Below are 12035 nucleotides of genomic sequence, written 5' to 3' on the forward strand. Positions count from 1 at the left end.
ACAATCTATTAACAATGAGAATCCGGATCCACAGCCCAGTAACTTGAATTCAAGCGAGAAAGAGCTGAAACTTCTGAGAAGTGAAATCAACAAGGTACAGTTCTATTTTGTCTTTGAGCAGTTCTGACAACTTAATTGATATTCGGTTTCACTTTTTCTTTTATAGGTAAACAACAAGGTTTCATCTTCGGAGCAGTTAATGATTTCCTCATTTGAAGGTAAACGTGATGCTTCAAAAGTATTCTCATGACTATGCTTATTTGTTATTTTTACCTTTTACTATAATTTTACAACCTTTTGTATATTTTTTCTGAACAGGGTAATCGAAAAGATGACGGTCATCATGATAAGGAAGTTCCAGAGAATAATTTTGGTAGTAAGGAAGTTATGGAGAAAATTATTGGTATTGAAGAAGTTGTAAAGAAAAATGTTGGCAATGAGGTAAGTCTATAGCAAACTGGTGATGTTATGGAGGGTATGGTGAAGGATTCTATAGAAGATGGTAAAAGTAGTGAAGGAGTTGGTGATGACGAAGCCTGGATTGAGGATGACGAGCCTGAAATCACTGCAATCACCCAGAAATTTTATGACAAAAATACTGCTAATATGGGGAGTTTGGTGGATGATTCTGTACAACTTGGTAAAAATAGTTGTGAGGAAGTTGGTGAGGACAATAGCTGGAGTAGTGATGCTGAGGCTCAAATAACTGCAATCACCCCAAAGTATTTCAATCAAAATACTGTACATGGTGATTGTTTAGGAGTAGAGAAAAATATTGCTACTATGCAGGAAGATCGTATAGTTGTTGTTCATGACACACCTGAAATGAACCCTAGAGAAAGGAAACCAGTAGGGGTCATGAAGTCACCATTCATGAACACATTTGACACTGGTGGCACCATCCAAGTTGTTCAAAATAAGCCAACTAAGTCAAAGAAGCCCATTTTGACTATAAAGTATCCATTTCAGGGAAATATTGACATTCCTGTTGATTTCAGAGTATTGTGTAAGTGGAACACTTTCATCAATAGAGGCTTAAGGACTAATGCACCGTAAGTTTTATAATTTAGTTTTTTCTTTATTTTTCTTGTTTATTTTCGTGTTTCGTGTTATGAACCATATCTTTTTATCATGATTCATCAAGGACGGTGTTTATACAGAGGCTAGCAATAAGCTAAATAAAATCTTTGAATTTGGAGTTGGTGATATTGGAGAAAAAAAATGGTTCTTCACATTTGCATATCCCGGCCTACCCTTGTGTGATTCAGTAAGTCAACGCTTTAACTGTAAAATATAAACTAGTGATATACATTTTTAGTTTTCTCATACTGTAATTTTCTTACTATGTGTGTATATTCGTTATATTTCAGCATATTGATGTAATTTTTTACTGTTTGATAAAGAAAGGGAAGTACGGTGTTGATGTTCCAGTAAGATTCACAACTACTGACTGTTGGTTTAACTGCTTGATTTCGAATTTGTACAAGGAGTTTTTGGAGAAAAACAGAGACATGAATTTAATTACTGAAACAGATCCAATTGCTGAGTATATACTTGGGTATTTTTTAAGATGTAATATTCCTTGGTCTACTGTTGATGAAGTCCTTTTTCCTATATATCTGTATGATAAGTGGCACTGGATATTGGCGAGATTGTCATTTAAGGATCTGCGCATTTATGTATATGATTCCATGAGTGGCGCACAGCAGAATAGTGCAGTTCGGAGATCAGTTGAGCCATACTCAGTGTTGCTCCCATATTTCTTTCATCGTATTGGTTTTTGGGACACAAAGGAGAATCCTATGGGAATCCTCGCCAATAATCCTTTTTGAGATTCATGTCTTTGATGGGTTTCCAACGCAAGATAACACGTAAATTATTATTGAATATTTCCGATTCTTATTCATTTTTTGTACATGAATTCCTATTTGGATATTATCCTAACTTATTCAATGTTTATGTGCCACCTTATATGTAGTGATTGTGGTGTTTATGTTGCTGCATTTGCTGAGTACATCATTCAAGGCAGCAGTATTCCTAAAGCTATTGATATTGATGGGATACGGAACCGATATGGCATATTGCTATGGGATTATGGAGTGAAGAAACAAAGAGGACATGCAGTTAGTGATGATGAGTCTACTGGTAGATTGAAGGATCAGACAAAAAAGGATAACAAGAAAAAGAGCAAGTCCTATTCCGTTGTTGATGACAAGTCTTTGAAGGATAACAAGAAAAAGGGAAAGACGCATGCCGTTTGTGATGACAAGACTTTAAAGGATATCAAGAAAAAGAGCAAGTTGCATGATGTTGGTGATGATGAGACTTTGAAAGATATCAAGAAAAAGGGCAAGTTGAACGGCAAGATGAAGTAGTTTAGGATAGTTTAACAGAAAATTCACATGTAGTTTTAAGATGGAAGTAGTTTGGTTCTGATATTGTCTATGATTGGATACAGTTGCATACTTATATCACGTTTTATGCTTTTTGTTTGGGATATTTTTGAACAATATATTTGAAATGCTAATGTTGAATATTACTTTTAATTGCCACTTATTGTGTAGTTTTCAATTAATAGTGAAATTATGAAAATTTCAGATTTTATGTAGTTTTGACTTTTCTACAGTTTTAGTTTTGTAATTTATACAGTTTAATCTCTTTCGATAGGTTTTGCATTTTCGACAGATTTTGCAAATTTAGCTGGTGTTGCTAAGTTGCTACAGGAAGTTTTGTGAACAAAGTTGTGGGGGCAGCTAACTGTATATAAATTGTATAGTGATAGTTTATTTTGTTTAATTTTTGTATAGTAACAGTCCTTTGTATATGTTTTTGTATAGTGATATCTGTTTTGTATATTTTTTGTATAGCGATAGTTTATTTTGTATAGTGATATCTATCTGTATATTTTTTGTATAGTCACAGTCTATTGTATGTAAATTGTATAAATATACAATTTCTATTTTGTATATTTTTTGTATAGCTATAGTTTATTTTGTATTTTTTTGTATATGAACAAAATATTACATATAAAATGTATAGTGATAGTCTATTTTGTATATTTTTTGTATAGTAACAGTCTTTTTTGTATATTATCATCTATTTTATATATTATTTTTGTATAGTGACATCCATAATAGTATTTGGAATAAAACTTCTACCAATACTTTCATTATGACAAAAAGTAGCATCTTAATTCATATATCAGAGAGAATCTGATTGCAAATCTCATTATTTTTCCAATATTCTAATTGTAATATTCAGAAGAAAAAATGTTACAAAATACTAAATCACTGTAGCAGCATCTACTAGTTGTCTTGAGCATTCCTGCATGTTCTTCTGTTATGTCCTTGTTTTCCACACAGTCCACATGTAACAGTTTCAGTATATAGATATTCATAAAGTCCCTTGCGTTGCGACTTCGTCGGTCTTCTTGGTTTGCCCTTCACTATCGGTGGTAGGACCACATTATCTAACACCTCTGTTGGAAGGTCCTATGTAGTTTCATCTGGAAGTGGATTAACTGGCATTTCATATGTCTTCTTGAATTATTCCTTGGTGTAATAGGCAGAACAATATTCGGGTGCTTCCACGTGTGTGTAGTCCAATACTGCCATAGCATATGGACAAGGAATCCCATCCACTTGAAATCGTTTGCACGAGCATTCTCTTTTTTTGCATGCAGACTATGTTCTGCCTTTGTTCAGCATCCACTACTACATATACATAATCGGTTGAAGGCTTCACCTAAATTTAAATAGATATCATTAGTAAAGCAAAAACAGGGATATGACAAGTATTAATGCATTTTTGTCAAAGTATATTAATCAGGCGTATGAAGTAAGACATGATAAAATAATTTACCATCATCTTCTGCGACAAATAGCTATTTTCCTTCAGTACTTCATTATATTTTTTTTCTAGGCCAGTAAATGTACTCATTGCAGTCATTCTATTTGTATTATTCCATTCCATAACCAAATTCATCATGTAATCTAGTAAACTCATGATTGGTAGCTCTTTTGCCTCTCTATTTCTTGCATTGAATGACTCGGCAATATTTGAAGTCATCATCATGGATCTATTAGCAGTGGAACGCACTATGGACCATTTTTCATAACCAACTTGGAATAGGTAACCCCTTACCCTCTTATCAATGCTATCCATATCTTGCATGAGGCGATTAAAATCTTCAATTTTGTATGCTCTGGCCATTGCAAAAAATACTTCCCTCAACCGGTCATGGTTCTTCTTGAACTGCTTCTTTATACTATTCTAAAGATGAAATATGCATATATAGTGAGATACCTCTGGATACACAATCGAAGCACCCCTCAATATGCTTGCATGACGATCCGATACGATGCACATCCTTTCCCTTTCCCCAAAAGCCTGTCTAAACATTTCAAAAAATCATTCCCAGGAAGCATCATTTTCAGAATCTACAACAGCGTATGCTAGTGGAAAAATTTTACCTGGTTAAGCAAATAAGAAAGCATCCATATATTATTTTTGTTATACACAGATAAGAACTATCTATACCATATATAATTATTATACGAGTCTACAACATATTCACCTGTCGCATCTTGTGCGCTAGCTGTTAACATTGTTCATCTGTGTGATGATTTGAGGAATGTCCCATCAACCACTACAATAGGGTAACAGTATTTCCATCCTATGATTGATGCATTTAGTGGGACAAAAACATACATGAAGTTCCCGTCCTCTGATTTATGTAGCATTGTAACAGAACCAGGATTTGTCACATTTATCATATACAAGTGACCCGACAGTTTTCTATAAGATTCGCATGGTATCCCTCTTAGTAGTTCAAGTGCATTTTCTTTTGTTCTATAAGCTTTTACGTAACTCATATTAATCCCATACTATTGTTTCATGTCGCTCATGATGTCTGCCGGAGTGTATATTATTTTTGGATTGGCATATTTGTTGCAAATCATTTTTGCAATGGCTGACGAAGTAGCATGACGTTGTGAAAATAGTCTACTCATCTCTGGGCAAGTGTGAACATCATTGAACCGTCTAACCTTGAAGACATTTGATTTGTGTAGACTTGAAGATCTAAGGCTCCATTTGCAACTTTCATCCACGCATGTAAGACAATACCTATATAATATATTGTTATGATAATGCATTTCTTCAGATTTTTACACTTGTGTCTCAAATAAACAAGCAATATACATATGCAATCTCACTATACAATAATTATACATTTTTTATACAGATCTGTATACATAAAATTACAGAGAAGTGCAATCTCATAAGTAGAAATCATACCTTGTTGTAGATGATCTATGCACTATAAATTGACATTTTTCTCGTATTGTGTAGTGCTTTATTACACTAATGAGTGTATCTTTGTCCCAATACAACTGACCTTCTGCAATTTCTTCATGTTGTGGATTGTCTATTATACAATTTCCCTTCAATATCTCAATTTTGTCTTCTTTTATATGATTATCCATCATCTCAACAATATTAGTTCCGTGTACTTCTTCTACGTTCTGACATGGTAAACCAGCTGAAGTTGTTGCGAGTAAGTTGCCACCCAAGTATGAACTTGAATATGAGCATTCAGCACTTGAATACACAGTTTTCAATGTTATGCATAATGGATATTCAGTGATATCCAAGTTTTTCTTTTTCATCTCCATATACAAGCGCACACTCATATCATTGTATATTGGAATTGCTATATAGCCATCCTTCACTGTATATTTTATCTCCATTGCACTTGTAATCGAATCTCTACCCAATTGCTTGTATATCTCATCAACAAAATAATCATAGCTACAGTCCGAATTGATCAACACGCCATTAACAAGGAAATTAATAAATTTACTCTCACTTACCCATTCACCACTATGTTGAAGTAAAATCGAAATCAAAATTGGAACAGCAGTTCCAACATTCACAATCTCCATAGACATTAGTTGAGTTTGTCGATTTTGTATCTATTTTACAATTTAAGAACGAAATCTCAACTCTATTAAGCTGATTGTAGGCAGCAATTGTGCAAAAACTTTGAATTTCAGCGTGAATTTTTTGAGAGCTCTTCTCTGGGCTTAATCTTCATAAATCCTAGAATTTTTTTCACAATGTGAATAATTGGGAAACTTTTATAGTGTTTGGAGGTTGAAGATCCCATACTGAACGCATGAATTTAGGATACAAAATCGATTAGGACTGTTTTCCTTTTCGTTTGTGTTGAACGTATAGTTTCAGCTTTTTCAGTTGCTAGCCTTTGTCATTGTTTTTAGGCTATAACTTGTAAGGGGTTATTTTGTGGCTATTAGGTGATATAAGTTTGGCCCTAATGGCTACAAATGAAGTTTTCTCATTGTTATAGGGTGTCAATTCCCCTAATATAATGGGCTAAATGGGCTTATAGAGTTGTGTTGGGCTCAGGACTTCACTTCCACACCCCAGAGTGAGAACACAACTCCGTCCATGGCTGGGTGAGAGTATCAGTCAATTGGTTGTGGTTAAAACGTCCGCTTAATTCTTCGTCTTCTTTGTTCCACTCCGTATATGCCTCTCTCCATATTTGTTTTTCTCCTACCTTCATCTTCATCGTATTTAACTGGAAAACTTGATAATAAAGGAGGGGGAAAATGAACAGAAGATTCGGAGGAGGAAAGCAGCCAACAGGAACTCCATCAATGGCTTGGTCTACTGCTGTTGTCGTTGTTTCCCTCCTTGCTGGTGCCTCCGTTGTTCACAACTTTTTCAAACCTGATCTGGTAACTCCCCCTTCCCATTTTCTCCTTACATTTAGAAACCTCTAATTTGTCACACAACAAAAAAGTTATATTTGAGTGAAATCACATGGACCTAAATGAAGCGGAATGAATATTATGTATTTATTATTCCTAGAGGCGGATCGAGAATTTAAACTTGATGAATTCAAACCTTTAAGGTGCTTAACATTGAATTACTTGTAATTATGGGTTCAGAATTATATATTTGTTGAAATTTTATTGATTTTTTACTACATATCTACATTTGTGTTGAAAATAGTGAGTTCAGTTAAACCCATAGTATATAAGTACTATCCACCTCTGTATATAACTGACTTAACTAGTTTGGAACTGAGAGCGTAGTAAGTGAAAATTTTGGTGCTTATGCTGTAGCTAGTTTGTTTACTTGTTGTGCCATGCTTCAAATAACATTAGTATTAGGAGATTTAGTTGTTTTATCTTATCGGTTTACCCGATAGGTGCATGCAACACCACCACCACCATAGGGTCTGGGAAGGGTAGTGTGTACGCAGACCTTACCCCTACCTTGTGAGGATAGAGAGGTTGTTTCCAATAGACGCTCGGCTCGGAATAGTATAAGTACCATATTAATGAAAATATAGGCAAGAAGGGACAGTATCAAAAAGCCATATAAAAGCAGAGATGAGGATGTTGAGATGGATGTGCGGGCACACCATGTTAGATAGGATCAGAAATGAGGTTATTCGCGATAAAGTGGATGTGGCCTCTATTGAGGACATGATGCGGGAAGCGCGGCTTAGGTAGTTTGGTCATGTGAGGAGGAGGAGCACAGACATCGTGCATAGTGTGGCCTTTCTCCTATTTCATTTACCTGTTTGATAGAATGCCGCTTTGAAATTGCGGCAATCAAATAAATGATGCCGGTTTTAAGACAATTTTTTGCCTTCTCTGAACTATGTGTAGCTATGAAATTGACAATTTTATGGGTTTATATGTATGAGTAAGCAAGTTTTTCTATGCTAGACTATGATTAGACTGTAATTGGAGGATGCAAAAATGAGATTGACTCTGCAGTTTGCATTATAAAGATATCTACATTCATATGAAATTTAGGTGTATTAATTGGTTATTTTCCCTAGCAAGCAAGGAAAGTCTGTGGCCTTTCTCCTATGTCTTTTACCTGGTTGATATAATGCCCCTTTGAATTTGTGGCGATCTAATGAATGGTGCCAGTTGGGAAATGTTAACTACTAATCAGTGGCGGAGCCAGGATCTTCACGAAGGGGGTTCAAAAAATTTTTTTTGTAGCTAGTGGGAATTGAACCCATGACCTTATGTAGATTTTGAACCCCTTTGACCACTAAACTATACTTTTGGATTGTGTTAAGGGTGTTCAAAACTTAATATATAGAGGTAAAAAACAAATTTTACCTTATATATACAGTGTAATTTTTCGGCGAAGGGTGTTCGCCCCCCTAAATCCGCCCCTACTTCTAATACGCATGTTGCATCTCTAGATGCACTCACCCTGACCTCTTTCGTAAGGCAACAAAATGTTGATGAATTTTTTGGGTATATGATGTCCCAGAACAAAAGTTTTCTCTATATTTGAATGCCAACTAGCATTGGCTTGAAGGATGAAAAATTGATATTGACAATGTAATCTGCACTACAAAGGTATTGAACCTTTTTTTTTTTTTTGGATAATGGTGTTGTCCGGATCAGCTGACGTGCACCTCAACTATTCCCGAGTACCTACTACTTCCTATCTACACAGTTACCGGGTAACTCTACCAACCAAAGCTTTTAGGCAGATAGGAAGAAATTACCTAGTTTAGATATGAACCTTATAAAGATATCCGACCTTATATGCAATTATTGGATCTTGGTAATGAACCACAAGGAAAATATCCTCTAATACAAGTCGTATGATGATTTTTTGTGACACTTTTTCCAAATCGAAACATCACTTATTCTATCCAGTGTTGCAAATTGTAGAACCAGAATGAGAGCATATCTTAATGACAATGCTGTTGGCAGTTGGCATGACTGTATCAAATAACGTTGTTTCTTTACCAATACGATATTAAGAACAAAATAGTGATTTGATCTCACTCTTTGCAAGAACTTACTTAGTTCCTCGAGTTTAGTGCCTTCAAAACAACTACGTAGATTCTCACTTTGTAAGATGGCCCGAACACCACCTTCATAAAAAAGGTATTAGCATATGAACAATATCTTTAATAGAATACTTACATTTTTGTTTTGATATTTAGATAATTCTAGTTACATTGATCTTAGGCTGTCTTATGTTGTAAATATGTGTTGACCTTAGAAATTCCAGTTAGCAGGGTTCTCCTCAAATCTGCTTTATTTGTTGATTGTTGTTCCATCTGAATATCCTTTTAACACATTAATCATCAAACACCAGAAGTACCTAATGGAAATCAAGTTTGATAATTTGATTTAATTCTTAATACATATGCATAAAGTGATTAGATTTTCGAAACATAAGAAGGCTTTTAATACATTAAACAGTGGTCTGCTAGTTCTAAATTGAAACAAGCTAAAATGTTTCCTGCAAGAATGCAAAGATATTTGACAGAACCTTAAGTTTTTACGAACTAAATTTTTTATATTTATTCATATACAGACTTATTGAAAACTTTGTCATTATCAACTAATCATTTCATCCCCTATTTCCTCCCAACTACGTGGTGAAAGGATGTGTTTTTTGTATAATATGATGTGAAATTGTTGAGCCCAAAAAGCTAAAATAAGTGAAAATATCTTACTGTGCTGCCATCTTATTTTAAATGTTTAAAAGAATTCATGGTCCGTAAAACAAACTAAAAAGTTGATTTAACCAAATAGTAATAACAAGTCATTTCTTCCTTCTATATCTATGTTTAGTCATTCAGGGCTTAGAAGTCATTACTCTCCGTTTTTTGATAAGTATAAATCGTTATATTACTATTTTTGTATTTTTAATAGTTGGAAGTATCCTTCTAAGTGGAAGAAGAAGATCTGATTTTGGGGTTGGGTTGGGGTCTACGAATATGAGGAAGATAAGTTACAGGGAATATCAATGCAGAAATCTATAAACATGAGACTCAAATGTACATATTCCCTTCTTTGTTGACTTTGCATTGTTTTTTTCTAAATTTCTCTTTTAACTATTTGGATTGTAAGTTTTATCTATGACAAAAGCAGAAAACATATATTACTACATGTCTTCTTTGAAACTTTAGTAGATGGCTAATCATGAATCTGAAGCAGAATGAATATGGTGGCCTCTTTCAGTTATTAGATAGAAAACGAATGATCTCAATAAATGAAGCTACTTGATATTTTTCCACACACATCCTATAGCAATGACCAAAGACTTGGGAGTACTTCCTGGTTAATTGGCAAAACCTCCCTTATATTAGGCAAGAGTTTAGTTCATATGATGATGGCGAAAAATAATGTCCTAAATATATCTTGTTATTTGAAATCTTTTAATACTGTCGAAGGTTGTGGTCTTATGGAAGGCTTTCATGGGCACATAACAAACATTCTAGTGTAAAGATGGATTGAGATTATTATATGAAAGATCTTGATATTAGTTACTTGTATTCTTCTAGGAGTTCATTATATTAGTTACTTGTGTTCTTCTCCCTTGAGCCGAGGGTCTAGTGGAAACAGCCTCTCTACCTCCACAAGGTAGGGATAAGGTCTGTGTACACATAAACCTTCTCATACCCCACTTGTGGAATTACACTAGGTTTGTTATTATTATTGTTGAAGTTACTTGTGCTCTTCTAGAAGTTCATTATCTTGTATTTATCGATTGACCATCTATTGTACAAGCTCATAATGTCTGTCTTTGCTTCCTCCTAGTTGTTCCTCTTCCTCTTGTATTAGACTGCTTTCTTATGTTTGTAACATTGTGTTCTATTGTTGAATTGCAGACTCTGCCTCCATTAGAAAGCATTGATGGAATCAAGCAGAAGGAGGTGGAGAAACAATAATCTTTTGTTCTATTCGTTTAAGTTCGATTAAATGGAGTTTGTGAAAAAGTGCACCCACCGGCCACCCCTTTGTGTAGGTTGGAATTTTAGCACTTGTAACTAAATGATGTTGCAAATGACATCTCTTACTGATTATTGTCTTTCTTCGACAGATTAGTTCTTAGTAGTTTAAACCAAACGACCCCTTGGATTTATATAGACATAGTCGCATGAAGTGATCATTTTGGTGAAGTAGGTGTAACAACTTGTCAACTTTTTCTCTGTGTTGCCTATTATATATCGAGTTGGTCCATCAAAAGGGCCTGAGTCGTCTGTGAACGTACTCTATATGTGGAATTCCGAGTAAATGGTTCCTTCATTGGGGAAAGGGTGAAATGTATCCCCTCCGCAATACAAAATATGTTACTTATAAGCTCTATTATGCTCTGCGATCATTCATATGTTTGTCATCCATACATTTCATGTTGGAGCTCTGTTAAAGCAAGGACAAATACGAGACGCTTTGTTAACAATAAGTGGTATGAATGAGCCTAAAGGAAGATAGAGGGTAAAGTGTAGATATTTCGTATAGTAAAGAGGTAAATTCTTTGTATTCATGCTTTGAAGTATCAAAACATATTAGACTCCCTATACTTGTTTTACAATAAGGCAGGTTTAGTCTTTGTATTCAATTTGTAGTTGGATGTCTTATGATACTCTGTTAGAGATAACCCTAGTGTGCTCTATTGTTCGTTTTATTAATCTTTAAAGTAAGCTTTAGAGATTCGAAAATTGTATTTTAGTAAATGGCGAAATTGGGAGTGTCCTATTTCTAGAGTTTGGGCAATGTTTTCATGGAAATATAACTGTTATCTATTTACTTAAAAAATCTCATTTGAGCTAAAAATAAGACTCACTCTTTTCACCATTGACTTTGCACACTCTTTAAAAAATAATAAATAAAGTATATTAATTTATGTATAATCTTAATGGATTTGATAAATAATTTGAAATGAGTAATTAATGCTAAGGGCAAAATAGAAAAAATAAATTATTTTTCTTTTGATACGCGAAAAGTACAACAACAATCCAGTAGAGTGTATGCAGACCTTATCCCTACCCCGGAGGGATAGAGAGGTTGTTTTCGGGAGACCTTCGGCTCTTAATATGTGAAAAGTGACAAGTAAAAATGAAAATTTATGGTTAGAATACTTGACAACTAAAAGTGAATGGAAGGAATAATAAACAAAGGGATAACTAATTGTGCCAAAGATTGAGGACTACGAGGGTACGATTTTGT

At 34.4% G+C, this 12035-nt stretch overlaps 1 protein-coding gene across 1 annotated transcript; it reads right to left on the bottom strand.

Moving 5' to 3' along the window:
* Nucleotides 1-3305: 3305 nt before the first annotated feature.
* LOC107804819 (uncharacterized) lies at nucleotides 3306-4212 on the bottom strand. The gene is made up of 3 exons (XM_016628755.2): nucleotides 3862-4212; nucleotides 3685-3744; nucleotides 3306-3491 (listed from the first exon to the last, which is right to left on the bottom strand). The coding sequence occupies exons 1-3, from the start codon at nucleotides 4210-4212 to the stop codon at nucleotides 3306-3308; spliced, it is 597 nt and encodes a 198-aa protein (XP_016484241.2).
* Nucleotides 4213-12035: the final 7823 nt, after the last annotated feature.

This window comes from Nicotiana tabacum, chromosome 16 (assembly GCF_000715075.1).
Source record: "Nicotiana tabacum cultivar K326 chromosome 16, ASM71507v2, whole genome shotgun sequence".
In the NCBI taxonomy this organism is placed as follows: Eukaryota; Viridiplantae; Streptophyta; class Magnoliopsida; order Solanales; family Solanaceae; genus Nicotiana; species Nicotiana tabacum.

Bases quoted from the DNA above. Each gene is read 5' to 3' on its own strand.
- LOC107804819 (XM_016628755.2), bottom strand. From the start codon at position 4,212: ATGGCCAGAGCATACAAAATTGAAGATTTTAATCGCCTCATGCAAGAT. The intron at 3,745-3,861 runs GTAAATTATTTT...ATTTAAATTTAG, and splicing joins ATTTGTCGCAGAAGATGATG to GTGAAGCCTTCAACCGATTA. The intron at 3,492-3,684 runs GTCTGCATGCAA...GAAACTACATAG, and splicing joins CTGAACAAAGGCAGAACATA to GACCTTCCAACAGAGGTGTT.